This window comes from Catharus ustulatus, chromosome 1, assembly GCF_009819885.2.
Source record: "Catharus ustulatus isolate bCatUst1 chromosome 1, bCatUst1.pri.v2, whole genome shotgun sequence".
Classification (NCBI taxonomy): domain Eukaryota; kingdom Metazoa; phylum Chordata; class Aves; order Passeriformes; family Turdidae; genus Catharus; species Catharus ustulatus.
In genome coordinates, this window is record NC_046221.1 from 69652036 (window position 1) to 69679491 (window position 27456).

At 38.5% G+C, this 27456-nt stretch overlaps 1 protein-coding gene across 1 annotated transcript; it reads left to right on the forward strand.

Moving 5' to 3' along the window:
- On the forward strand, positions 1-27435 carry SLC35B3 (solute carrier family 35 member B3). The gene is made up of 10 exons (XM_033064975.1): positions 1-61; positions 5056-5328; positions 6595-6716; positions 8550-8704; positions 10087-10194; positions 13955-14052; positions 16639-16731; positions 17124-17235; positions 20629-20698; positions 21726-27435. Exons 2-10 carry the CDS (start codon positions 5128-5130, stop codon positions 21874-21876), a joined length of 1110 nt encoding a protein of 369 aa, XP_032920866.1. The 5' UTR covers positions 1-61; positions 5056-5127; the 3' UTR covers positions 21877-27435.
- Positions 27436-27456: the final 21 nt, after the last annotated feature.

A 27456-nucleotide genomic window follows, 5' to 3' on the forward strand; every position in this document is an offset into this window, starting at 1 on the left:
GGACGCGCTGGCGGGGGGCGGCCGGCCGGAGCCGCCGTGCCTCTCCTCGCCCGCCGGACAGGTACGGGGCGGGGCCGCTCCTCACTCCTTTCCTCCCTCCCTCAGGGACGGGGGGCGAGCGGGAAGGAGGCGGGGTTTCTTCCTTCGAAGCGTCGCCCGGCATCGGGGGGCCATGGGCGCGACGGTGAGGGACGGCGAGGGGGGATGTGGAGCGAGAGGAGAGGCTGACACTGAGTGCCGGGAGGGTTTCGGCCGGCCCGAGGAGGCGGCGTCCCGCGGGCCCGTGGGCAGCGAGGCGTTCCCTTTCCCTGGGGAAGGGCGGGGAATGGCGGCCTGGAGAGCCTGTGCCAGCCCTGCCCGGGACAGCTGCCAGGCGCTCGGCAAGGGACACACCTGGCGCAGGCGAGCGGGCAGGAGGGAAGCCTCAGGGATCTTGCTGGACCCTATCGCCTTCCCTCCTTTGCCTGCCGAGCAGGACGCAGGTAGCGTCAAGCAGAGCGTCTGCTCAGGTTTCCCACAGATGGACTTTGTCGTCTCAGTCGCCTGGCGCATCCCTGCTGTGGTGCCCGCTGCTGTCCTGCCGCCAAGCGTTTCTGGCATGGTCTCCGGGGGAGCATGGCCAAGGCCAACGTGGAGCTTGCCTTGTGTGTTTCAGGCGAGCAGTTTCTCTGAGCCTACCAAAACACTGGTTTCTGCCAAAATTACGGGTTTGACAGATGTTCTTCAGTGTTAAAAAACCTTGCCCAACCAAGGCTCCAGCTTCTTCATGATGTTTTTTCCATGCTTAGTACAAGTCGTTAATTTTTTGGAGGCCAAAAAAATTTTGCTTTTCTATTCACTTGTTCATTTGTTTCTCCTTCATATAATAATTACTATTTTGGGTTGAAGTTCTGATCTGCAAGGGACTTTTTTTTAAAGGGGGAGAAACAGGAAGTCTTTGATCTAAAGAATGTGTTGTTTAAACTTTTACACACAGGAGGAGATAGAAAAGAGAAATTGGTATTTTACACAAATCAGGACAGCTCTTAACTCTTAATAAAATAGATTTTTGCTGTATGTTTGTTCAAGATGTGAATTAGTTGTTTGAGGGATTTTGATGGGAGGAGTAGGAATGACAGTTTTCATACTTCGAAAAATAACAGTTGAGAAGTCACAGTGAATTTCGGAAGAGTCCTGTCACTGTTGCTAATGAAATTGTGTATGGAGACTGTTTCAAATGCATGTATAAATTTACAGTTTCTTCAGCTGTTACATAATTTTCCTTGCAAGTTGTAGAGAAAAGCAATTACCATGTATCATAGTTTTATGGATGGTCGTAGGTGTCTTTCCTGGCAGACTTGGTCATCTGCAAAAAATTAAGTGGAGAGACTGTAAAATCTGATGGTATTCCTGAGGAAATATTTTTAATAGCAATAGTTGAAAATCGAAGATTATGTTAATTGTGTGGTTTAATGCCAGTGGGCAGCTGAGCACTACACAGCCACTTGCTCACTTTCCTCGCTACCTCCAGAGGCGGGGGGATGGAGTGTGAGAGGAAAGGAAGAGTAAAAAAAAAAAAAATTGTGGATTGAGATAAATATTTTTTAAGAAGTGGAGGAAAACATGGAAAAAGAGAAGTAAAGCAAAACAGGTGATCTACCCACAGGTAGATCATTGTCCAGCCACTTCCTGAGCAAAAGCTGGCTGACCTCCCTGAACCCCCTCCTCTCACTTTTTGTTACTGTCCATGACACTTTATGGAATATCTGTGGCTAGTTCAGGTCATCTTCCAGGTTGTGCTCCCTCCCAGCTGCCCACGCTCCAGACTGTTCACTGCAGGGGTGGGCAGAGAGAGAAAGAGAAAAGACCTTGAAACTCTTTAAGTTTTTGGACTCTTGAGGCACCAATGGCAGCACATGTCCATGTCTTCTGAGCATATGTGATACTCTGTTTCCACTTAGCTGAAAAATTAATCTGAGGTTGCTTCTGCCGCACTTGTTCCACTGAGATGTGGCACTAACAGATGCTGGGTGCCTATCAAGGGGAAGTGCTCACTGGACAGGAAAGATCTGAGCAGGCATCAGCAAAAATCCAAGTTCAGCTGAGATGCCAGCAAGGGTTACGTTCTGAACTACACTGATTTTCCTTCACGGGGATTTATCTTTGGGGTTGAACTTGGAAGTCCAGACTTGGCGTGCAATTATTTTGGGGAGAGTAGTAATTCACATCCTGAATGAGGTAGGATCACCAAGCATCTTCTGCAGGCAGCTCAGGGGTGGGATGCTATAAACAAGGGATTAAAAAGGACTGCTCTTTATCATGCCCAATCTCAACAGCTGTACGCAATGGCTTTTATAAGCTTCATCTTAAAAAAACCCAAAAGTTCAATTGTTCCTTCATTCATTTTTAGGCTGTTCTAGAATACAGATAGTCTAGAGATGGAAAGGGTAAATTTGTTCATGGTCGCTTCGCATCCACTTGCTCTCATTCTTCTGTCCTTAAAATTAAATCTGTTTTTTCTCCTTAGTGGTACTCCAAACCTGTATTGAAAGCAGATCTAATTTCTTTTCATTGGAGTTTTGTTAGTCTAGACAAGTTACGCTTTCATCTTATTTCAGTTCCTGAGATGGGCAGCCTGTTCCTCCATCCCCATAACCCTTGTTTGTCATTGTTCTTTCAGTCTTTCTCGTAGGGTGATCAGAACTCTGTTATGTTGTATGGAGAGGCTCACCCATGCCTCATTGTCTGACATTAGTGTTTTTCTGGTTTTACTAAAAACAGTCTAAAACTTTTTTTTTTGTTTTTTGGTCGCTTTGTATTGGGATTAGCTAAAAAAATCCACAGGGGTAAACTTTCTACCTCTCACTTTTGATCTCCAGCTGAAGAGCTATGAATTTAAGCACAAATAATTATTCAGTCCCTAAATTTCTGTTATATTCCCCAAGATGTTCTTTCAGAACTCTAGTAGGAGTCTTGGTCCAACCTGATAGTAGATCATATGAAAAAAGTAAACATAAGCACATTGCAAGCTTTGTACTAATATTTCATTTTTCAACTAACCTTAAAATTTCTAGTATTACATAATATGTTTATTTACCAATGTTCTTGCATATTACATTTATTGCATGATCTAGTGTTAATGTACTAGGACATTTTCAATTTTAAAACAATGGGGAAAGCATTTTTTTAATAAATGTGTGATGAGGAGAATTACAGTAATTTCACGATTATAAGCCGCACTGATTATAAGATGCACTTCCGGGTGTCAGCAACTTTTCATTCTTTGTCCATACATAAGCCGCACCTATTATAAACCGCATGTTGCAATACAGAGTGTGATAAAAGGTATCTGTTCTATCACCATCTGTTGAGGGTGGGGGCAGTGACCCTTATCTCAATGGCAGATATTCTGCTAATGGGCCATCCATTGGAACCAGGCAGGGCATTGTTCTTTATCTTTTCACACCCCATCCTTCCTCCAGCGAGTCATTTTCTGCTAATGGCCCACTGAGTCCCACTGTGGGACTGATAAAATTACTGCATCCCATTGGAAGTTGCTCCAGCCAGGGGGAAGAGCCCAACATTTCTTACCAAGATAAAAACAGAGGTTTTGGGACACTAAGGGAGCCCCTTTCTCCACTGGACTCCAGAGGAAAACTGGATTTCTCCACATCACCACTGGACCTCTGGAGGGAAACTGCACCTTCTACAGGAGCACTGCTTGAACTGAATCCCATCTGTCACTGCAGGAGGATGCAGCCCCCATTTAATGGGACTGCTACCAACACCCTGCCTGACGGGGTGTCAGGTTGTACTCTGACTTTGCCAGGGCTTAGAGTTTGTTTCTCTGTAGTACTGTATTTCTATTTTAATTTCCCTAGTAAAGAACTGTTATTCCTAATTCCCATATCTTTGCCTGAGAGCCCTTTGATTTCAAAATTATAATAATTTGGAGGAAGGGGATTTACAGTCTCTGTTTCAAAGAGAAGTTCCTGCCTTTCTTAGCAGACACCTGTCCTCCAAACTAAAACAGCAACTTTTTGTTCTTTGTCCATATAAAAACCACACCTGATTATAAGCCGGGTTCAGACCAAAATTTTAGTCAAAATGGTGCGGCTTATAATGGTGAAAACTGGGAAAGACAAATCACGAAACAGTTGGGACAAACACAGTTTAATTACTGACTGCTCACTGAAATTGATGCTGACCTACACTTAAATATTTTGGAACAATTGGGTGACCAGTATGTTTTATCTTTAAAAAACCCCATCAAATATCATATTTACTGTCTACTGAGCTGGAGAACAGAATTATTTGCATCTCAGTCTACTAAGCTGATACATTCCTTTTCTGGGCTTCAGTCATCCTGTTTTGTTTTCTGTTACATGTGGAAATAGCTGCATGTGATAAATATTAAAAGGATTGCCATATCATAGACCTCATCAGATAAACAATCTGATTTTTGAGATTGGCATCTCAATCTGCTTGTTTCAATCTCCATGTTCTTTTCTGGAAATCTGCAAGAAATAGTGAATAAATGTGAGGATGAGGGGAGAGCTTCTTCCGCTTCCGTGCTTGTAACTGGTCATAGGCTCAAATCTGTGGTTTTCAGTAAGGCTTCCCGTGTTTTGGGCCAGTCTGGTGTGTTTTGCTCAGAAGATGGAGGAATGTAGGCAGAACCACAGTGCTTCAATACCAGTCCTTTCACTGTGAGTTGGTCATGGAGATCACTTCTCTCCCAAGCACATGATAGGACCAGTTAGAGCTGTTGGAAACTCCAACTGGTCTTCTCTTGCTGATGTTTTGGAGTTGATTGGTTAGTTTGCTATGCCAAATGTAGGAATGAAGCAAAACTGCTTTCATAAAGTGTTGATGGCCTCTGGTGTTAACTTTAGTGTTAACAAAGTTAACTGATATTAACTTTGGACATCAGAAAAGGTAAGTAAAATTTGTGAATAAAAACAATTCAACAAAACTCTAAAACCTTTATATTTTCCCTATAAATGTGACATTCATTTACTGTTGTTGTTGGAAGGCTGTATGTTATGTCCCTTCTGACTTTAGCATTTCTTTCAGCTTTCAGACAGAAACACAGGAGAAAAGCAAGCAGAAGACAAGAATAGCCCCGAATGCAGCGAACCAGGAACCATGGATCTGAAATTCACTTCATCGAGAAAATACATTTCTATCAGTGTACCTTCCAAATCTCAAGCTATGTCTCCCCATATCAAATCAGTAGATGATGTTGTAGTTCTTGGCATGAATCTCAGCAAATTTAGCAAACCTACTCAATTTTTCGTCTGTGTTTCTGGAGTTTTTATGTTTTATCTTATCTATGGATATTTACAGGTAAATATTATGAACTTGTGTCTTAGGCCAATTCCTCCTACCCCTTTTCTTTTTCAATAGCATAATAATGTAGTGTGTATTTTAGTATTTACAGATGTTTAAACTAGATACTTGTTGTAAAGTCATCCTTTCAGTATTCAAGAACAGCAAGTAATATATAATCTAAATTTCTGTTATGGTGCATATGCCAGTAAGGTTTTGATCACCTGGACTTTCATAACTTGATCTTTTACTTCTGTGTGCAAGATACACCAAAGTCTTCATTGATGCTGAAACCTTTAGATCTCCCTAAGTTCCATGAGTACTGTACAGTTACTGTGGTCTTATTTTTCTCTCTGCTCTCAGGACAGAGCTGAAACATGTGCTGTGGTAGTTTGTTAAACAGACGCATAATGTTTATGCCATTTTAGTTAAACATTTACCATTCTTCTGATCTTTTCTATCTTATCTTGGGCAGCTACATTTCTGTTCCCTTTTTAAAATTATTTTAAAACTCATTGAGTATTCTCAATAAAACAGTGATTAAAAAACTTGACAATTAAAAATCATGTTTCTAATGAAGTTTTCAAAAGCAGCTGAGAAGTTTGTTAACATAAAGTTACTTCAAAAGAGTTAAGAGAACATGATCAGTAATTAAAAGCAGAATCTCAAAAAGGCAAATATTGGGTAGCCTTTTGTTTCTATAACTGATACAGACATAAGTCTTTATGCAGTGTATGTATTTTTCCATTAAAAATTGCTCTGGTTTAAAATACTCCTACAGCATGGAAATTTATGAACTCACAAGTGCTATTTATTCTAGGCACTCAAAATATTAGGTATGCATTCCTAAGTGCTGAAAATTATCAGTAAGGATACTTGTTAGAGAAAATTTGTATTAAATTTATCCTGAGATATTTATGAAATCTAAATAAAAATGGTCTGCTGAAGTAAATGAACTTAAAAGCAGCAAAAAAAGCAGGCAGGAAGCCATCTATAATATGAGATAATTACTAATGGATAAAATATATTCTCCTAATTAATTGATCCATTAATTTTAGTGTATTTGCAACAACAGTAAAATTTCTTCTTTCATTTTGGGGAACCTAAATTGTCTTTTCTGTTTCAATACTTTGCAAGTTACATGTGGCAGATAAACCTAGTTGATAACCAGCATCTGCAAAGCCTAGATTTGCATGTACATGAAGGAAAAAGGTCTGTTGAATTTTTTGTCCATTTAATATTTTGGTGTATGTACATGACTTTGGTGGGTTTTTGTTTTTGTAGGAATTGATATTTTCAGTGGAAGGTTTTAAACCTTTTGGTTGGTACCTCACTTTAGTGCAATTTGGATTTTATTCCATTTTTGGACTAATAGAATTGCAGTTGATTCAGGACAAAAGAAGAAGGTATGTGTTTTTCCAAGCATTTTACCCACTGTCCATTAAATTAGAAGCATTTGATACTTATGGTAAATTCTGTTTTTTGAATGTGAGTACTGTGAGGCATTGCTAGCAGTTGTGTAGATAAAAGAAAGTGAATTTGCTGGATGATGTTAGAAGCACCCACTGGGATTTCAGACCTGTAAGTAGTTTTGTTGACTCTGCTGTCACTGTCCTACTTACAGAACATACTGTATCCTTAAGGTGGCTGATAGAGACTGACTCATGTATGTGTTGCTTGGGATTATCACATGTAGAATAGAACCAATGCACTTCCCAGCACTTGAAGCCATCTGTCAGTGAATATGTTTTCCTCAAACATTGGCACCTCCTCACCAAGAGGTTCCTCTGTTTTGGAGTGTCAGAGGTCTGCTCTCTGCTTGCCCTGTGGCTGAGTGGGTTTGCTTCAAAGGATGTGCTGAAGTGTTGTGGTTTTCTTTTAAGACAGCACTCATAACACTCTGCCACAGAACTGTTCTGTGTTTTCACTGCAGTTGACCAAGGAGATTTTTGAAGTCTTGAATCCCATGGAAATGGGGTATTTTCTGACTCTGTGTAGCCATTCTGCAACCTCCCTCCCGTCTATAGCCTCTGCAAAGTGTTCTCTAAGGCACTCTGGAAACTTGAATATAGGCTGTCACAGACATGAGTTTTAAAGTTGTGTTATGTTCTAGTTGAACATAATTAGTTCTTACCTGCAGTCAGCCTTGGATGATTTTGCATGTGCTGGTTTTAGATTATAAAATTCTTTTTTAACCAAACAACGTGACTTTGTTGATAAATTATTCCTTTTATTTTAAACACTGGCAGCTAATATTTCAAGTTATCTGACTTTTTGAGATGCATCAGATAATATTACACAGTTACCTTTTGGGTTGCTAGTATTTATCGGGTATTGTTAGCAGTTGTTAATGCTTACAGAGCATGACCCTTCAAGTAAGTTGTGTTGGAAATGTAGATCTGAAAGACGTTTTACATTTGATTTTCTATAACCTAGGCATCTTCCTGTAGACAAGCAGAAATCTACATTTCTTAAATTTTGAATTTTTCTTGCATGCCTCACAGTATGTGTACATCACATAATGAGTTATAGATAAAATAGGATTGCAACAAGACAGCTCCTTATGCTCTTAGCGTGGTTCTGAGTATGCATGAAAAATAACTGAACATATGCACAGCAATAACTGTAAAAAAGTCACAAAGTGAGCACAGAAGTAACTGTTGGATCATCTGTTGTCAGGTGATAAGTTCATCAAATCGTGGATAAAACATGTGAAAATGTTCAATGAGCCCCTCTGTTCATGGTATCTGAATCACTGCTCTCTTAGTTTCATTGAGTTTAACAAAACAATGGTACATTTTTCAACTTCCTTCATTTTAAAAATATCAAGGTTCATGTGAAAACTTCACCAAAGAACTTGTCACAGTGACCTGTGACAGAACTAATATCCAGGTTACATACCAATGTTCTGTGTTTGCTTTGAAATGACCTGCAACCTTTGTCTTGATTCTTGTATAAATAACATAACTTTTCAGAAGAAGGTTAAAGAATTACTGCTTGAATACTTCATGAGCCATAAAGTTTGTATTGTCTTTTATCTGTGCTTTTTATTCATAGTAATTGAAAGAAATTAAATACGAAATCAGACATTTATGTGCATTTTTAAATTTATATGAAGAGAAATTCAGTGAGAAAGATGTTGAGGTTGTATTACAAAATTTTTTTTACCTGAATTTTCCAAGCTAAATCTCCTCTAGATGAGTCTGTAATGCCAAGATTTGTTTGTTTATGTTTTGTAGAATTCCTGGCAAAACCTACATGATAATAGCATTTTTGACAGTGGGAACTATGGGTTTGTCAAATACCTCTTTAGGATATCTGAATTACCCTACTCAAGTCATCTTCAAGTGCTGTAAGCTGATTCCAGTTATGATAGGTGGGGTTTTTATACAAGGTAAGTGTCAGTCTTGCTATGATTTTTTTTTTTAATTGATTCTTTGGGAGCAGTTGTAGATGGAATCCTCTGCTTTTTTAAATTCTGCTGGTAGAATTTTTCCTATGGGGGAGGAAAAATGAGAATTTCTGGAGCGGCTTCTGAGAAAATGTACAAATATAATTAGATCAACAGAAAATATAGGGAAAAACATTCTACAGGTCACTTGCAAACCTTGACTTTTACACAAACTTTCTTAATTTTTAAGAAATTTTTAAAGTTTTTTCTAAACTAAATCACTTCATAAATGAAACTCCAACCTTGAGTTGTGACGAAAATCCCTACTCTTGTTTGAAAAGATTATATCCTAAATTTTGATTGAATGTTTAATCAGAAATACACCTGATTTTGCATGCCTATGGCTAGTCCTAAAGTCATAGTGCATATTCCAAGAAGAGAAAATGGAATATGAAGAAAGCCAGATATATAACCAGGTTATAGTTATGTGAATAAATATACTTGAGTGCTTCTGGATTTAGAAGACTTAAGTATATTATAAAAATTTGTGTTCAATATACAAAAATGTAGTCAGTAAAGCTCCACATGGGCTAATATTATGTAACAAAATCTGGAATGCTATATTTCTGTTTCTGTAGGTAATTCTTGCCTTCTGGTTGAAAAACATCTCTGAATTTTCAGAGATTTCAACTTTACATATGTACATGCCTACACAGTATTTACCTTGTATTAGGAGTAATTTTTTGTCACTTTAATGCAAGGTGACTGGTATTTCCCTAAAGCTTTGTGAAACTTTTTGTGTTGTAGTAGTGTAGACTCAGAAGCTATTTTTTTATATTATTGTTAAAAAAAAATCAGTTCAACAAAGTTCCCTCAGAAGCTTATGTTAAAAGTTCAGCTTCTGAGCAAACAATACATTATTTCATACAAGATATACTAACTCCTGCTTTTTCATGTCCTTGCTTTCTTTTTCCATTCCCCTCCCCAAACTGTAAGGCAGTGTCAGGTTCTCAGAGTACCAAAGTTGTCTGTTACTGTTTGGAATTCTTTCACATCAATAAGTTCAACCAAAATGTCTTGTTTGAGGGAAAAGTATTAAGGAATGCTTTGTCAGATTGGATGTGCTTTATGTCAGTGCTGTAACTGTGGACTCAAACCAAAGCTGATCACAAGAATCATATATTTCCCATTAGGGTCCTCCCCACGGTAGGAATTTCTGTTTAGAAGAAACTAAGTTCAGTTGTGAAAAGACCAGAGCATTGAGTCTTCTCTTTAAGTAGAATAATGACTTAACAATGTTTCCTTTGTCTTCTGACCTGTTAAACAGGATAAATATGAAATTCAGAGAGTGCTAACAGTCCGTTTTTGCTGTTTACATTTTGTAGGAAAGCGTTACAATATTGTAGATGTGTCTGCTGCCCTATGTATGAGCCTTGGATTAATATGGTTTACTTTAGCTGACAGCACAGTTGCACCAAACTTCAACCTGACAGGTAAAGTCATGTTATACTTCAGAGTTTAAGAAAATGCTTGGTTTTTCCTACAATAAGTATTCCATAGAAGTTCTGAGCTCTTATTGGAGTACCTTCAGGTATCCCACTGAAAATGCAAGTTTCATTGTAGCTTTGCACTAGCAGAACTCTCTCTGTGGCAGAAGAACCCTTTGTTCAAAGCATAAATTCTTGGTTTCCTAAAATTTCCAGCAACTACACCCTTTTTTTTGAAATGTCTCATGTATTCTCAAGAAATACTTACACCAGGATATATATATATTAAAATAAATACAATAAAGTTCAGTTGGAACATTTTAAAACTTAAAAAGATATATTTTCTCGTTAAATTTTTAAGTATTTTTCCATTTCGGAACTATATACTTTATATTAACTGATGATCTCAGGCAGATTTGCTATAGTTTTTAGGGGTTCTAACATCTTAAGATTTTATTACTATCTAAAATCAGAAGCAAAGCAAGGATTTTAACCTGCTTGGATTTAAAATCTTAGTTGAATTTCTTTCTCAAATGACAAAGGATAATTGAATTCCTGAGTTCAGCCCAGTGATTTGTGTAGAACTGTTTCCATGCAGATTTCTTTCAGAACTAATTTGGGACCAGTTTTTCCAGTTCTTACTCATGCTTTACATGCAATACAACATTGCTGGTTTCATCCATGGCTGTGCTGCTGCTTTTGCTCAGCGCTGCCACAATGAGTGGAACAATTCTCCTCACACTCCAAACTGTGCAATGAGTGTCAGATTAAGATTTTTCTTGTCCCCACATTTCTCTTCTCCATTTACACTGATGCTTCAGGTTCCAGGTAACCTTTTCATCTCAACCCAGTGCTGAGAAATGCATTTGTCCAATGGTGTTCCTGGGCCATTAAGCACAGCTGGAACATTAATTATGATGGAGAATGCCCATAGAGACATTCATCCATCACTTTACAGACTGAAGTTGCTGAGCTGGAGCTGTTATTATATCTTTGGACCAGAGCTGAATCCATGCAGATGAGATATCTGTATTTTTGCATTACCAGTATTTTTCATGTTATCACATCTTTTCCATTGAGTTATACCTTTTCCAGTGCCTGATAATTTTGAACAATTAAGAGACCTGGAAGTTCTAGCCATGGAAAGGAAATGGTTTAGAAGTTCTTGCCTAGAAAATGCCACCTTAAACTTCATGGGCCTTAAAAATGTTAAATCTAAGAAAATAATGCACTACTTGTTTCTAGTCTTCTAGTTTCCTCCATGACACGATCTTTTAAGGAACCAAGACTAGAGCAGGTTTTGATGTGCATTTTGATGATTAGTATCTTCTGTTGTGTTGTGTACAGTAATTTCACGACCATAAGGCGCACCGAACTATAGGACGCACTATTTTTTTGTAGCGAGGAGCCACGTGGCGCGCAACAAAGTAACGAATTACTGGCAGGTGCTCAATTTGCAAACATTTTTCAAAGATCTGTGTAGCCTTTAAATGCAACCCCAGGCGCCGTCCCCGTGCAGCAGACCCCGGCACTCCCGCCCGCCCCCGGCACCAACTGGCACAGCTCCTGGCTCCCACCGCACAGTCGCACTGCGTCCCGGCTTCCCCTCGGCCAGCAGCAGTGGCGTTTCTCAGCGCTTTCCCGCGGCGCTTTTTCACTGCTTTTCGGTGCTTTCCCGCAGAGCTTTTTTGCCGCTTTTCCAGGGCACTTTTTCGCTGCTTTTCCACGCCGCTTTTCCACGCCGCTTTTCAGTGCTTTTCCGCGGCGCTTTTTCGCCACTTTTTCACCACTTTTTGACGCTTTCCCACAGCACTTTTTTGCCACATCTCAACACTTTCCCGGGGTGCTTTATCACCATTTTTTGGCAGTTTCCCACATTGCTTCTTGGCACTTCCCTGCAGCCGCGCCACTTCCCCCCGCTTCTCTCTGCCCGGCGGTCACGCCAGTTCCCAATTTCCCCCACCTGGCGGCCGCGGCTCCCACAGTTCCTGACTCCCCCCGCACGGCCGCAGCTCCCGCAGGTCCCGGCTCAGCTCGCAGCTTGCACTTCCAGGTTCACAAATTTCCGAACTTTGTACATCAGATAAGGCGCACCAGACTATAAGGCGCACTTCCGGGTTCGGGGGAAAATTTTAGTCAAAAGGGTGCGCCTTATAGTAGTGAAATTACTGTACTTAGGAAAAGTATTTCAACTGTGTGATCATTATTAAATACAATGGTCATGAAAGTTCATAAGTTGGGAAATGAACTGTGACTGATGTGACTAGAGTCATCAGTGTTTTGTTATCAGAAAGATGATTACAGTAGTGACTGTATAGTGACTGCATTATGGGCATAAGTGGTAACCTAAAACCGTGGGGTTTGTACCTGAGCAGTAGGGTTTTTTTAAAAGTAATGTTTCAGTAATGAGAGATTTCTACTGGCAATCCTCTTGCATTTGTTTTGCTGTTACAAGTAATGTTTCTATTTGCCTTTGTCAGGAAAGAAATAATGTGGGATTAACTACTCAAAAAGAGTATTTTCTCTGGTTATTTAACTTCATTAACTAACTGCAACTGATACTGTTGCTCTTGTTACTACAAAAACTACACTTGACTTCTTCATAGCCATGTCCAGGTGTTCCCAACAAGCTTAGAGACATACAGTGCTCAGGGGTGAATTGGTGGAGGGAGAGTGGAGGTAGGCATTTCTTTGTACTGGTTTTATGAATATTTTTGCTGACATTTAGACTACAGTAATTTCACGATTATAAGCCGCACCATTTTGACTAAAATCTTGGTCCGAACCCAAAGTGCGGCTTATAATCAGGTGCGGCTTATATACGGACAAAGAACAAAAAGTTGCTGTTTTAGTTTGGAGGACAGGTGTCTGCTGAGAAAAGCAGGAACTTCTCTTTGAAATGGAGAATGTAAACCCCCTCCCTCCAAATTATTATAATTTTTAAATCCAGGGGCTTTCAGGCAAAGACATGGGAATTAGGAATAACATTTCTTTTCTAGGGAAATCAAAATAGAAATACAGTACTACAAAGAAACAAACTCCAAACCCTGACAAAGTCAGAGTACAACCTGACACCCCGTCAGGCAGGGTGTTGGCAGCAGTCCCATTAAATGGTGGCTGCATCCTCCTGCAGTGACAGATGTGATTCAGTTGGAGCAGTGGTCTTGTAGAAGGCGCAGTTTCCCTCTGGAGGTGCAGTGGTGATGTGGAGAAATCCAGTTTTCCTCTGGAGTCCAGTGGAGAAAGGACTACCTTAGTGTCCCAAAACCTCTGTTTTTATCTTGGTAAGAAATGTTGGGCTCTTCCCCCTGGCTGGAGCAACTTTCAATGGGATGCAGTAATTTTATTAGTCCCACAGTGGGACTCAATGGCCATGAGCAGAAAATGACTCGCTGGAGGAAGGATGGGTTGTGAAAAGATAAAGAACAATGCCCAACCTGGTTTCAATGGATGACCCATTAGCAGATTATCTGCCACTGAGATAAGGATCACTGTCCCCACCCTCAACAGATGGTGATAGAACAGATACCTTTTATCACACTCCGTATTGTAACGTGCGGCTTATAATCAGGTGCGGCTTATATATGGACAAAAAAACAAAAAGTTGCTGAAACCCAGAAGTACGGCTTATACTCAGTGCGGCTCATAATTGTGAAATTACTGTATTTTATAAAGGAGGGGTAGTTATTTTTCTATTCCTTGGACTTACTGCCACCATTTTTCTCGTGAATATTCTGACGAGGTTTTTGTTTGTTTGTTTTAATAGGTGTGATCCTAATATCCCTCGCCCTCTGTGCAGATGCAGTTATAGGAAACGTACAGGAAAAAGCTATGAAGTTGCACAATGGTTCTAATTCAGAAATGGTAAATACCACATTTGCAATTCTAAAAGAACATGTTTTATCATTGACAAAGCATGGGACTTAGTGTGCTTTTCTCTTGCTTACTGAAGGAAGAGCTCTTGGTGTACTGTTCTTTCTGTTTGTCTGAGAACTTCTGCTGATTTTTCTGTTGCATTTTTAACCTTTTGGGGTTTCTGCTTTCTGTGTGCAACTTCAAATGTATATTGCAGCTACAGAAACATTCATTTCTATCAACAATTCCTTTGTCTACCCTGCAGGCCTGAGATCAATGTACTGTTTTTTGTATGATCAAAATCTGAAAAATACACACTGTTCTTCTGGTATAGTTGAGCACGTGTTACATGCAGCATGTTGCTTTTCTTACTTGCTATACTTCATATTCTAGAGTGTGCTAGCACTTGGGAGGCAGGTTTTTTTAAGTCTTTTGAAATCTGTAAAACTCTGGGTGAATATTTTTGTTCCTGATTCAGTGAAATACAATTTTGAAAATGTCTTGCTTGGTATTTTTATATACTTGGAATTCATATTATCTGTTCATATCATCTGAGGTTATTTTTCTTTTTAGACGAAACTTGTTTGATATTCAGTGTATTTTTCTCTGAAGTTGAGTAAATATAAGTAAATCTTTTACTATAAAAGGCATATGAATATGGTAAAAAGGTACTGAAATTTATTTTCTGTATTTGCATGTATTTGATATTTAACTAGAAAAATCTAATTTCTCTTGAAAATAGCATCATAAATGGAGAAAAATTAGGAGGAATCTTCATTTAAGGCTGGAAGTGATTTAGAATGGCTCAAGAAGTTTAAGCTACAAGTTTCTGGAAAGTGGGAGAATATATACCAAAAAGTGTCACTGTATTCTTGGTTTTATTCTTGTACTTTTTCTTAATTTTTACTGTTGATTGTTGCTGGAGGCAGAGATTTAGCCATGTGATCTCGTGCATCCTTCTTTAGCTGTCATTTCCAAAATCTGAATCCAAAGTGCAATCTGTCACTGTTTTCTTGTCCATTTTGCATTTGACTGTCATTGCTGCCTTACCTATGAAGCTCCTGCTGTCTCCAGGACTTTGCTTTTTATTTTGCATTATTCTGACAAATGTTGGTCCTCATGCTGTATACTCATACTGCTTGTAGAGGATGAGTGTAATGGTTTAGAATATAAAGGTTTTGTCTCTGGTTTAGACATTCCACTTCAGGATTTTGATCAGAGAATTCGGTGCAGAAGTACAAGCAGAATTTTGGAAATAATTTTCGGCTTCAGACTATGGGTAAAAATGTAATCTGAATTGGAGATCATGTTTAATGGACAGTGATCTGTAAATAATTTTGAACAATGAAGGAACCTGTCATCCACAGGGTGTCTTACTCTGTCAAATTTGGAAAGTGCCCTGGATTTAAGCAATTGTGAAAAGAGAAAAGGAAATATTAACCACTGTTCTGGAAAGTTATACCTGATTTTTGCCTAACGTGTCATTCTATGAAACTGATGTATCTTACACTACCTTACAAGGAAATAGGAATGTAGTGCTTCCTGACTTGAAAACTGAAGCCTTTGTGTACTTAGTGACCCAAGCTGGATGCAGAGGCAAGTGAAGAACTAGAGACTGACTTCTGTGTGTATAAACAGAGTCAAGTAAAAGTTCTGAGCATCTGGTCGTTGGTTTTTAAGTGTTTGAAACCAGATCTGCTCTTTAAACATATATGCATCCTTGATTATGGAGCAGTGATAAGTGGTCTGTTGTGTCTTGGAATTGCTAACAATTTTTAGTAGTTTTCTCAATAACTGAGACAAAATGAAGACTGAGTTTTGAAATCATGGTAGATCAGCGTGTTCTAGCCAGTATTATGTAGATAGTTCTGTTGACAAGAAAAGGCTACTAAATGTTGCCCAAACAGCTGAATGCCTCCTGCTGCATGGGAGGATAGATGGATGGATGGATGGATGGATGGATGGATGGATGGATGGATGGATGGATGGATGGATGGACAGCTCCAGCTTCTACTTCTGTTGGCTCAGTGTGGGAAAGGATGGATGAAGATTGTTTTGCTGCTCAGTGCAGCTATGAATTGAGTAAGGCTGCAGACAAAATAAAGAGCTTACCTGTTTCCTGAGTGTTCTGAGCACTGAGCTGGTCTTATTTGAAAATCCTATATGCCATAACCATCGTCCATGTGTACCATGCATGTGAACTGATGAAACTTACCTGATGCTTCTGATTATTCTGGTCTACCCTTTGCACATTTAATGTAAAACGGATCTTTAGTATGCTGGATAGGTAGCAGAAAATGAAATATATGTAACATGTTCTTCAGACTATTAAATTGCATAGTTGTGGGAAGTTTTATTTAGGCTGTGAAATCCTGAACTTGAAGGATTTACCGCAGTTGACACTGACCTAGCTTTCCAAACTTCTATGTTGTGGGTAGGAAGAATGTGTCTAACACTTAATGTTGACTTTTCACTGTACTGCAAATTCAGCTCTGAGAAGCTGAGCTTATTAATAGGGCCAAGCATCTGAAAGTATTTAATTTTGTCTTTTTGTATAGTATCTCCTAGTAATTATTTTCTCTTACCCTATTCTAGGTTTTGTATTCCTATTCAATAGGTTTTGTGTATATTTTATTTGGATTAACATGCACTAGTGGATTAAGCCCTGCAGTAACATTTTGCTCAAAGGTAGGTGTAAAGATTTCCCTTTTTCTATGAGGAGCCTCATTGGAAAACTTTGCTCTGTATGATATAGAAAATCTCATCAATTCTCTCTCTAAAGTTCTATTTTCATTGTATAAACAGGTTAACTTGTAAGCAAGTTTTTCCAGTCTTTGATGTATGAGACAGGGTAATGTTTAAAAAAGCAAGAAAATCACAGGACCAGACTTATGAGCTTATAATTTCATTATTATTTTTCCATTATTTAACTAAAATTAAATAAGGATTTTTGCATGAATGCATTGTTGAACAGCTTATTATTGCTCAAGCAGTTGATTAAAGCCTGTAGTTTTATGTCATTTCGCAATACCTCAGGGTTTGTTTTACATTTTCCTAACCGGCTTTTTTTATTGTTGCAGCATCCAGTTCAGACTTACGGTTATGCATTCCTTTTCTCCCTGACTGGGTATTTTGGCATATCCTTTGTTCTAGCTTTGATTAAAATCTTTGGTGCCCTTCTCGCTGTAACAGGTATGAACAAATGATATTTTTACTGTCTTTGTATAAAAAGAGTAATCCTATTCTGGTGTTTAGGACAGAGCTTTCGAGAATTGTTCTCATTCTGGCTTTTTTCTGTTCTTTGCACTGACTGATTTGTGTAGTGTGGCTCTTCACATCGTAGAATATGCTTGAGAGCTTCCTGATTTTTTTTGTGCCACAGTTTCAACCATGAAGAACCTGTTAAGTAAACTTGTGCATATAGTCTGTGTTGTGTTTTAGTGCAGTAACAAACACTGTTGTAAATGGAGGAGTTGAAAATGAATCACAGAATCATTTGGGTTGGAAGGAACTTCAAAGACCATCTGCTATGGACAGGGACAATTTCCACTAGACCAGTTTACTCAAAAGCCCCATCCAACCTGGCCTTGAACACTTATAGGGATAAGGCAGACATGGCTTCTCTGGACAATCTGTGTCTCACCACTTTGACAGTAAAGAGTTTCTTCCTAATCTCTAATCTAAAGCAACCCTCTTTCAGTTTAAAACCATTCCCTCTTGTCCTGTCACTACCTGCCCTTGTAAAGAGTCCCTCACCAGCTCTCATGCAGGCCCACTTTAGGTACTGTGAGGTGCTATTGGGTCTCCCCAGAGCCTTCTCTTCTCCAGGTTGAACAATCTCAACTCTCCCAGCCTGTCTTCATTGGAAAATACAGAAAGGAAAAGATGTGTCATTTAAAAGGAAAGGGAAAAGTGAGGATGTTCTAGAAAGGCATAATAGGCAGTGACATTGTTTCTAAGCACATGAAACTACAAACTTTAGTCGCAAGGGCCTTGTGGGGGAGAAGGTGTGGCAAGATGTCATGTAGCTACTTTCCTTTCTTCCCCTGAAAGACACCCTGATTTCTGTCAGGTGTCTGATGCTTTACTTCGCTCACAGTAGTGGAGGGGAAAATAGATAATTGTTCTCTGACCTGAGGGCTGCATGCTCTGATTTCCTATCAGTTATTTCCTCTGCAGCATACCTGTTTTGTATTTGCTTTTAACCAAGTTCAGTAGCTCTCCTGACTGGAAATTGACCCAGAGGAGAGGGTTGTTTCATGTATTAAAATACTTTTTTTAAAAAAAAATCTCCCTGTACTAAAAAAAAGTTTAAAAATGCTGTAGAATAGTAAACCTTTCCCAGGTTTTCTTATGGCTGACCTTGACAATTTTAATACTTGAGCCCTTTCTGTCTTGCCTGTAGCAATATGAAAATGTTTATTGTGCCTTGGAAGAACACCACATTCATTACTGTCCCTCCCAGCTCTCCCATCCACCCTCCCCCTTCTTGAGGGGAGTGGGGTGAAAGAGTTTAATGAAAATTGTATTTCTATTAGCAGAATGAGAAATTATCAGACTTAATTGGGAAAAAGAAGAAAAGGCACTTAATTTAGAAGGAAATGGTTACATAAATATTTTAATTAATAACTGATTTGAAAGAACAGAAATAATTGTAATTAGAAAAACTGAAGTCATTTAACCATTTTTTAAATTATTCATTTGTAAACTGTTTTCTAATTAAAACTCAATTTTCTTTTTCATTCTCCTTTAATTTTTCATGTAATAGAAAATAATTTTATTTGATGCGCATAAATTTCTTAAAATTATTACTAAAAAGTTGAAGTTGGGGCAGATAAAGCAGTAGTGAAGGCTGTTTCTTCTACTACAAAAAAACTCTTAAGTGAATATTTGTTTGTGTATGAGTTGGGATGAATGAAACTTGCTTTTCTAGCCAAAGCACTGTGAAAGTACCATCAGTAGTCATTGACTCCTTTTGCCAGTGTGTTGCAGTAAGACTACAGTAATTTCACGACCATAAGGCACACTGGACTTTTTGCAGCAAGGCTCCGCCCCCAGCTCCCCCCACGCGGTTGCTGGCCGAGGCCCTGCCTCAACCTGGCAGCCATGGGCCCCCAGGCCCGCCTGTACCCGGTGGGGCCGGGGCATGCCCATCGCTGCTCCGTGCCGCCTCTCCGGGGCCGGGCTGTGCCCGCCGCCCCTCCGTGCCCCCTCCACGGGGCCGGGGGGTGCCTGTAGAGGGGCCATCCCGCCTGCACGGAGCCGGGCTATGCCTCTGGAGGGGCCGTCCCGCCTCCACGAGGCCGGGGCATGCCTGCCACCGCTCCGCCCCGCCTCCACCAGGCAGCTGCGGCCCTGCCGGCTCCCCCCGCGGCTCGCAGCTCTCACTTCCAGGTAGGCAAATTTCTGAACTTTGTCCATCAGATAAAGCGCACCGGACTATAAGGCGCACTTCCAGGTTCCGGGGAAAATTTTAGTCAAAAGGGTGCGCCTTGTAGTCGTGAAATTACTGTAATTTGGATGTAGTTAAACAAATATGACTTTCCAGTATAGTCTAGTAAAAGGAATTTCATGGTAAACAAAATATTTTCTGATAATTAAAAAATATATTCTTTAGTTACAGACTTACTGCACCCTGTACTGGGTCTTTCTCAAGTGAAAACCCTGTGCCATCATGTAGAGTAACCCCTTCTCAGGCCCTTAGCCTCCATACCTAAACTTGTATGCCTGGCTGCATTCTTACTTTGTTTTTAAACATGTTCCACAACTTTCACTCATTTATCGATTTTGTTTCAGTGATAACCTATGTAGGTTTCCTGGTACACAATTTGCTAGTAATGCTTTATCCTTGTTCATTGCAAATAGCATTGAAATTGTTCAAATAATTGTTGGAGCTATAGTTAATTTCAGAGCAACCAAAGAGTTCTTATCTCTATTTTGGAAACAGGATTGTGTTCTTCTCTCTTCTTACTACCTTGATTCTTTTTAGTGAACAGATCCCATGCAGAAGAATGTCTCTTAGTGGTTTTGCAGAAAACCTCCTAATACAGTCATTGAAGTCTGGCATCCTTGGTCGCTTGGGCTTCTAAGCAGAATTGTAGTTCTCTGTACTGTTTGAGAAATTTTTTATGACTTCAAAAGAATGACAAGAGGATAATCCCATTCCACTCAAAAATAGAGCCCAAACCACCACGGAGTTGTAATAACATGAGGTGGGAATGGCAAGATACGTGACCTTTGGTCTCTGGTGTACATCCAAGCTTTAACAGATCAGTTTGCTTGCATGTTGCTCTCAGAGACTGTAGATTAATTAGCATAAAGTTATTACATAACAAGTCTTGTTCTGGAAATTTCCTTGCTGCAGGTAGTGTGATTGCAGACAGTACTACTGACACAGTGTACTTGTTTTATAAAATAACATGGTTCCAGTGCTGCTCTGGTGCATCTGCAGTCTGTGTTTGCACCAAGAATGTGATCATCATTTTAGTGAGACAGTTGTTTTATGAGGTTACCTGCTAAGCCTTTGTCATGTTGTCTTGTTTAACTGAGTTCTTAAAGAGGTTAATACTTGTTTTTCCTCTGCAGTAACAACAGGAAGAAAAGCAATGACCATTGTGCTTTCTTTTTTGTTCTTTGCAAAGCCATTCACGTTACAGTAAGTATTTATAGTTTTTAATGATTTACAAAGTATTTTATTAAAAAATATGTTCTTCATCATGGAAATATAATTAATCATTTAGGGTTTAATGCTCATCTTTCCATATCTTCTACGAATGTTGACAATCTACTGTAAATATTGACTGGTTTGTTGATGTTTATCATGCTAGAGAAAAGAGTTTACATTTTTCTAAAGGTCTGGAAGACAACAAAGAAAACTTAAGAAAAACCTTACGTATTATCTAGTGCTTATGATACATAATAAATTGTTTGGGTACTTTCTCTGTAGTGGAAAATTTGGATGGGATTTTCTCCATTATGATATTGTTCCTGCTTCTATAAGCTCAGATTTGAATTCTTAGCTGGACCTTTTAAATAATTGTATTTAAATTGCCAAATGTTTGAACTTGAGTTTATTCCCATTTTTAAAATTTTGAGAAAGAGCTTACATTGAAAAATGCAGCTAAGTTGCTACTTCAATTGCTTCAGGTTTGAAACAATGCTATTTTATTTCTATATACAAATTGATTTAAGAAAAAAGCTTGCACGCAAATCCCAAATGAAATTTACCCCAGCTAAAAATGGTGAGGCTTAAAAGAATGGAGAGCTGAAACAAAAATGTGCCTACATTGGGAAGTATGGCTATAAGGCACTGAGTGAGAAAACATTTTGGAGCAGTAACAGGCAATATAGCTCTCATAGCCATATGAAGGAAAAACATACTAAAACCTCTGAGGATTATTTTATTCATGTGAGAAAGAACAGCTACTGTTTAGTTACTATTTAACTTATAAATGCACTTTAATTAAGCTCTCCAGCCAGGACAGGAAAAAAGTAGGGTGGATGGATAGTAATAATGAAGATTCAGGGAAATTCTGTCTCAGGGCCCACTGATTTTTGGGGGATGTTTCTTCAACTCTTTTCTTCTTAATGTAAAGATTGTTTAATCCACAAGTATTGATATGTAAATTGCTACAGATAAAGTGCTAATGGTAACTTTTTCCCCCTCCTCTGCCTCCTTCTAGGTACGTGTGGTCAGGCTTACTGGTTGTCCTTGGTATATTTCTTAATGTTTACAGTAAGAATATGGACAAAATCAAACTGCCTTCACTGCTTGGTCTTTGGAAAAAAAGTGTGGAAGAAAGAAAATCAAGGACGTTGTCACAAACTGTATAGACAGTGGTTCATGCCTTGTCTAGACTTTGACTTACTATTTTATTCGAACAGTCTTCAACTGATTCACTTTCCAAAGGGAATGTTACTAAAACCAAAGGAGCTGAAGGCATATTGTCTGCTTGCAGACTGCTATAAATGCACACTTTTGTGAGCCCTTTCTTCAGAGCACTTGAATTCATCACAAACAGTTGTTGTAGGCCATTGTCAGACGGTTTTATCTGCAATGAAGGACAGCAGCTCCTGGCAAACTGCTGAGAAGCTGCACTCAAGTGGGACAGTAGAAGACTAGTTTGGGCATTTTAATAATATTGGCCATGTGGCTGATCTGAGATTAGTGGTTCTTTGTTAATTGTCTAGGTGGGGTAATTTAAATGTAATACTGTATTAATCACCAACTGGTTGACCAAATTGTGAATTTAAAGGTGAAAGGTTAAGAATACAGGATGTTGTCACTCTTATATTTTAAATAAAAATGTTGGGGTTTTTTTAAATTATTGTTTAGATCATCACAGAACTTGATATTTATTGTAATAATTGAAGTTTTTATGGAAATTCCAGTGTTACTCTTTTTGAGTATTGCTTGCAAATAACAAAACTGAGTTTGTGCAGTCAACACTCATGCTTTTGCTAGGGGGAAATGAGCTTTTAGGCCTGAATGGGGTGACACTGAAACAGTGGTGTAAGAAACTGTTATTTACTTAATCTGTGATGAAATATGGAACTTTTAGTGGCCTATGGCCCTCTCTATCGTAGTGGTATAAAGAGACATGGAAGTTCTCCTTAAATTCATATCATCAAATCAAAATGCTTCCATTTCAATATTGAAGTAAATAATAACACCATCAGCTAACGTGATTGAAATATGTACTGTGTCAGTCTGTGTGGTCTTCTGATGAAGTTAAGAGGATTAGGGTACAGATTACAATTTTCTTTCTTCAGTGGCAGGAGGAGACAATGTGCTACCAATCTTTCTTTTTCATCATTAATTTAGGAAGACTAAGTCCATTTATCTCTCTTGCATAGTCAACTTGCTTTTGAATCGCTTTTCATCTCTTTCATTTTATATATTTAACAACAGCACTTTAAAAATACTAATCACCTTACAAATCATTGTTCTCATGTGGTCATGGGGTTTTTTTTTTATTGTGTCCCTTATATGCATCTTGGAGTGTGTTCTTTCAACTTAGACAAAAATTAATTGGATAATAGAAATATATCATCTGAAAGAACATACAAAGAATTTAATTATCTCACAGGATGGCCTTCTGTCAAAAATACTAGTTAATGAAAGTGTTGAAGATGTACAAAATGTTTTTCAGACACTTAGGAAGAATTGCTGTTTAAAAGAGCTTGTAATCAAAGCACAGACACAAAATGTGCCTTAAATTTTTCTTATTAATTTGGTAGCTCACGTCTGTTATATTTAGTACGTTATGGAGCAGAGCACGAGATACCAGCCTTTTGAGCATGATGGGATGAACAAGAGAAGAGCTGTGCTGATATAACTACACTGTTCCCAGCTCTGACATTCTCTGGGGTGTCAGCAAAGCCTCTTAACACATACAAACCCACTGTTGCCAAGTGGGGAGAATTTATTGCATGGGACAGTTTTGACTTTTAAATTCCCAGCTGCTGCATGATTGATTGTGTCCTGGAAGAGGTAGAAAGGCGAGAATTCAATGTACAGATAAACCTTGAAAGAGACAGATGACCTTCCATGCCTGTCTGTTTTTATGTTGCAGCCAAAGTTTTATGGTAAAGTATGAGAAAACATTCCAATTTCAAATTTGGTGTAAGAGTGCATTTGACCAAGTCAAGGGGATTGATACACTTCTTTCCCTGTAATATTTATAAATTCTTACATTCCCTTGCACTCTGCACTAAATGAAGTTGGTTTGTCTTTCCAGCAAGGTTAAGATAATTTAGCAGTCCTAGCTCTGCCATCTATAAACTCTGCCTGTTGCTAAACTTTATTAACCTTCAGGAAAAGAAATTATGTGAAAGCTACAATATATGCAGAAAGTCATAGTAAATATAATTCATTTGGCATCTATTTTATTTAAATAGATGAGAAGTCATTCATCAAGTTTCTGACTAGAATTCCAATGTAGTATGTATGTTTCTGAACTGTTTATATAATCCAGTTTAGTTTCTATTGTCTTTGGAGAGAATAGTAATCACAATAATTCACCTTTTAATTTATTGTCTGTTTTATACAAGACTGAGTTAATGAGCTATGTTAGGGGAAGTTCTGATTTATTTTTTTAATAATTTTCTGAACTGTAGAAGTGTAGGTTTTGTTTTACTGGTGTACTTTAAAATTATTTTTATATACAAATGAATATTGTAGGTTTACTGTTAATAGCCTAGATTTAAGAGTCAGCTCTTTATTTTCATAGGTGTGAGTCTAGTACTCCCCAATCAACAATATGTGTGTTAAAGAAAATGCACTCACAAGTGAGAGTAGTTCATAATTTGCCACACATCATGGTCTGTGCAGTTTCACACCTTCCATAAGAAAACTTTCATTTCAGTGAATTGTTATTTATGGGGTTGTGGGGGTTTTTTTAATAAGCTTCATAATGCATGCAAGTTAGAAAACCTTACAAACCTGCAAGTGTTCTTACAAAATTTTGGGTTTAAGTCTTCTGTACTGTGTATGTATGTTGGTTTTGTGTTGTCTATGAAATATGAATAAGGGCTTGTCCACAAAGTAACTGTAAATTATTTATTTTTTATGTAAGAGCACTTATATTGGGATGTTGGTTAACCCTTTGCAGTGTTGAAGGCTGGTCTTAGTAACTATTGCATTTTATACTTATTGTCTCCTGGGCTCTAGAGTAGGCATGGTGAAACTATAGGAAAAAAAATTCAGTTCTCTCACCAGAAAATTTGTTATCTAAACATAATGTGAATTAGTTGCTTCTTATTCTTGTGCTACACAATTTTTTCCTCTCTATAAAAAAAATTGTGATTTAGAAATTAGTTATAACAGCATTGAAATTCTCAGTAAAATTTAAGTCTGACCGAGATCTCCATTGCTGTCAGCGATCTACCTCTGTGACACCTGCTTTTGCCTCCTTTGGAAATAGGAGGGAGATCTTTTCCTAAATCAGCATGCATTTGCAGTTGCTTTCACATTACATTTTTGCATTTGTCTGGCACACTTCAGTAATGAAGTAATTGACTGTGCAGTGGATTTCTTCAGTATGTACTACATCAATATCATCAGAACTGCTGATTACACAGATACCTGTGTGTGAATACAAGTGTGGAGGAGCCAATGCCCTGCCCTCCAGATCTTCAGTGTTTCCTGATCCTGCATTCAACTGTTTTTCTTCATCTTGTTTTACCACTCCTGTACTTTGAACTTAGCAAACATTTTAAGCTGAAGGTTGAGCTTTATGTCATTCCTACTTGTCTTCCTTACTTCTTTACTTGTCTTTCTTGGGTTTAGATGTGAAATCCTTTTTCAACATGCTGTGTTCATGCACTGTGGTTTATTTCAGGTTTGTATTCCTGCATTTAAGGGCTTACATCACACTGTTGCAGGTTGGTCACATTCCAGATTTTCTGTTTCATATAATTTATAACTATCTGGATGATTATTTTAAATCTTTTTTTCTCCATGAAAAAAGTCTTTCATACTTCTCATTATTTTTGGAAAGGTCTTGTTGTGTGCACATATGAGTTAACTCTTTGACCTCATTCCATCTTCCAAGAAAATCTCTCTTCTCCTTGCCTGCCTGTGAGAACTAGAGGAAGAGGAAATAAACATTTCAAGTGCTTTTTTTTCTTTAATAAGTGCCTTCCTCACTAACCTGGTGTGTCTTAATTGTTTCTTTTCTTTCTGCCTCCCATGCTCCCAGGCACAAACAAGCCCCTCTCTCATGTTTGACTGCTGCTTGTTCAATCATGGAAACTTTTTGAGTTGTTTACTGTTCTGAAAAGAGGTATAAAATTGCATGTATACTCTGGAGAGCAGGAAATAATAAGTAAACTTCACAAGTTAAGGAAGTAATTAAATGGATTAATACTTTTTTCTGGAGGGATTTTATATACGGTTTAGTTAATAGCTCAGAATTTGTTAGTGGAAGGGGTTTTCTTTTACATTTTACCTGTTTAAAAGTCTTTCTATTAATTTTAATATTTAATATAAAACTTCTGAACTGATTGTTCAGACAGTTTGTAGAGATTAATTTCAGTCTTGCCTATGAGGCAGAAAAGCCCTATCTCCATTTCAGAGATGTAGCATAAATGGTATCTTGCCTAAAGTTGCCTTGGTAAGTCTGTGATGAGAAAGGAATGGAATAACCCTCAGCTATTCTGTGCCCCAAGTCCAGCAGAGCCCATCTGTACTTTAAATGAAGTGGTACCAATGTAAGCCCAGTTTTCTTTTACCCCCAGCATAAGAGAAGTCAAATTGTTTCTTTTCCTTCTTCTGTACAAATATAATTTAAAGGGAAAATAAGACAGCCATAGAATAGCTTTTCTGTATTTTATTTGAGGCTTTTTTGCATTGTTATTTTCTTGTTGATTTGTTCTGTTTTCTGTGAGCACTGCTGTGGAAGCAAGCCAAGTAGCAGTTTTAGGAGAAATGTAATATCCTTCACTTTAAAGTGATGGGTTCACCTTGCTACTAGTCAAAAGCTACTGCCATGGGAAAACTGTGAGGAATTGTCATCACATGAGGAATTAAGTGTAATGATGCCTTGTTGGGTCTGTATCAGTTTGCCATTCAATTGTAGAGAAGCAAAGACTATTGCAATAAAGAGTATTCATGCACAAACAGTCAGCTTAGAATACAATGCTGACTTAACACTTCTCTACACCTGGATTGTGCTGTTGTGCTGGTTTTTTGAGGTGTGGTAGTAATGCATTGCTCGTCTCTGCTTTTGGTTATTTCAATGTTTTCTTTGATACATTTCTCAGTTTTATGCTTCTTCTTTTTTTCCCTTTTTTTCCCTTTTTTTTATTACTTATGTTTTAAGTGTTTACTTTGTAATTTTCATTGCACCTGTAGTGCTATGTCCAGTTCTGGGCTGTCCAGCACAAGAGGGAAATGGGGCTAGAGGAGAGAGTCCATCAAAGTGACATGAGGGTGATGGACTCAACCAACTTGCCTGTGAAGAAAGGCTGAGAGAGCTGTCATTTTTCATCCAGGAGAAGAGAAGGCTGGGGGGAATTCCATCGTTGTGTACAAACACCGAAGGGAGGGCCCAAAGATGGGGGAACCAGGCTTTTTTCAGCAGAGCACAGAGACAGCACACACTGAAACACAGCAGGTTCACTTTCTTACTGTGAAGATGATCGAGCACTAGCATGGATTGTCCAGAGAGATTGATGAGTCTTCATTGGATATATTAAAAAACTGTCTGGATATGGTCCTTTGCCACTGCCTATGGGTGACTTCACTTTGAGAGGAGAGGTTAGACCACATGACCTCCAAAGGCACCTTCTAACCTCAGTCACTCTGTGATCTTTAATCTTGCTGTCTTTGTCTATCTTCCACTTTTTCTCCTGTTTACAAATTGTTAATAAATATGCTTGGAACAAGTATCTCTGAGTTGGTTACAGTAA

Bases quoted from the DNA above. Each gene is read 5' to 3' on its own strand.
- SLC35B3 (XM_033064975.1), top strand. From the start codon at position 5,128: ATGGATCTGAAATTCACTTCATCGAGAAAATACATTTCTATCAGTGTA. The intron at 5,329-6,594 runs GTAAATATTATG...TTGTTTTTGTAG, and splicing joins TTATCTATGGATATTTACAG to GAATTGATATTTTCAGTGGA. The intron at 6,717-8,549 runs GTATGTGTTTTT...TATGTTTTGTAG, and splicing joins ATTCAGGACAAAAGAAGAAG to AATTCCTGGCAAAACCTACA.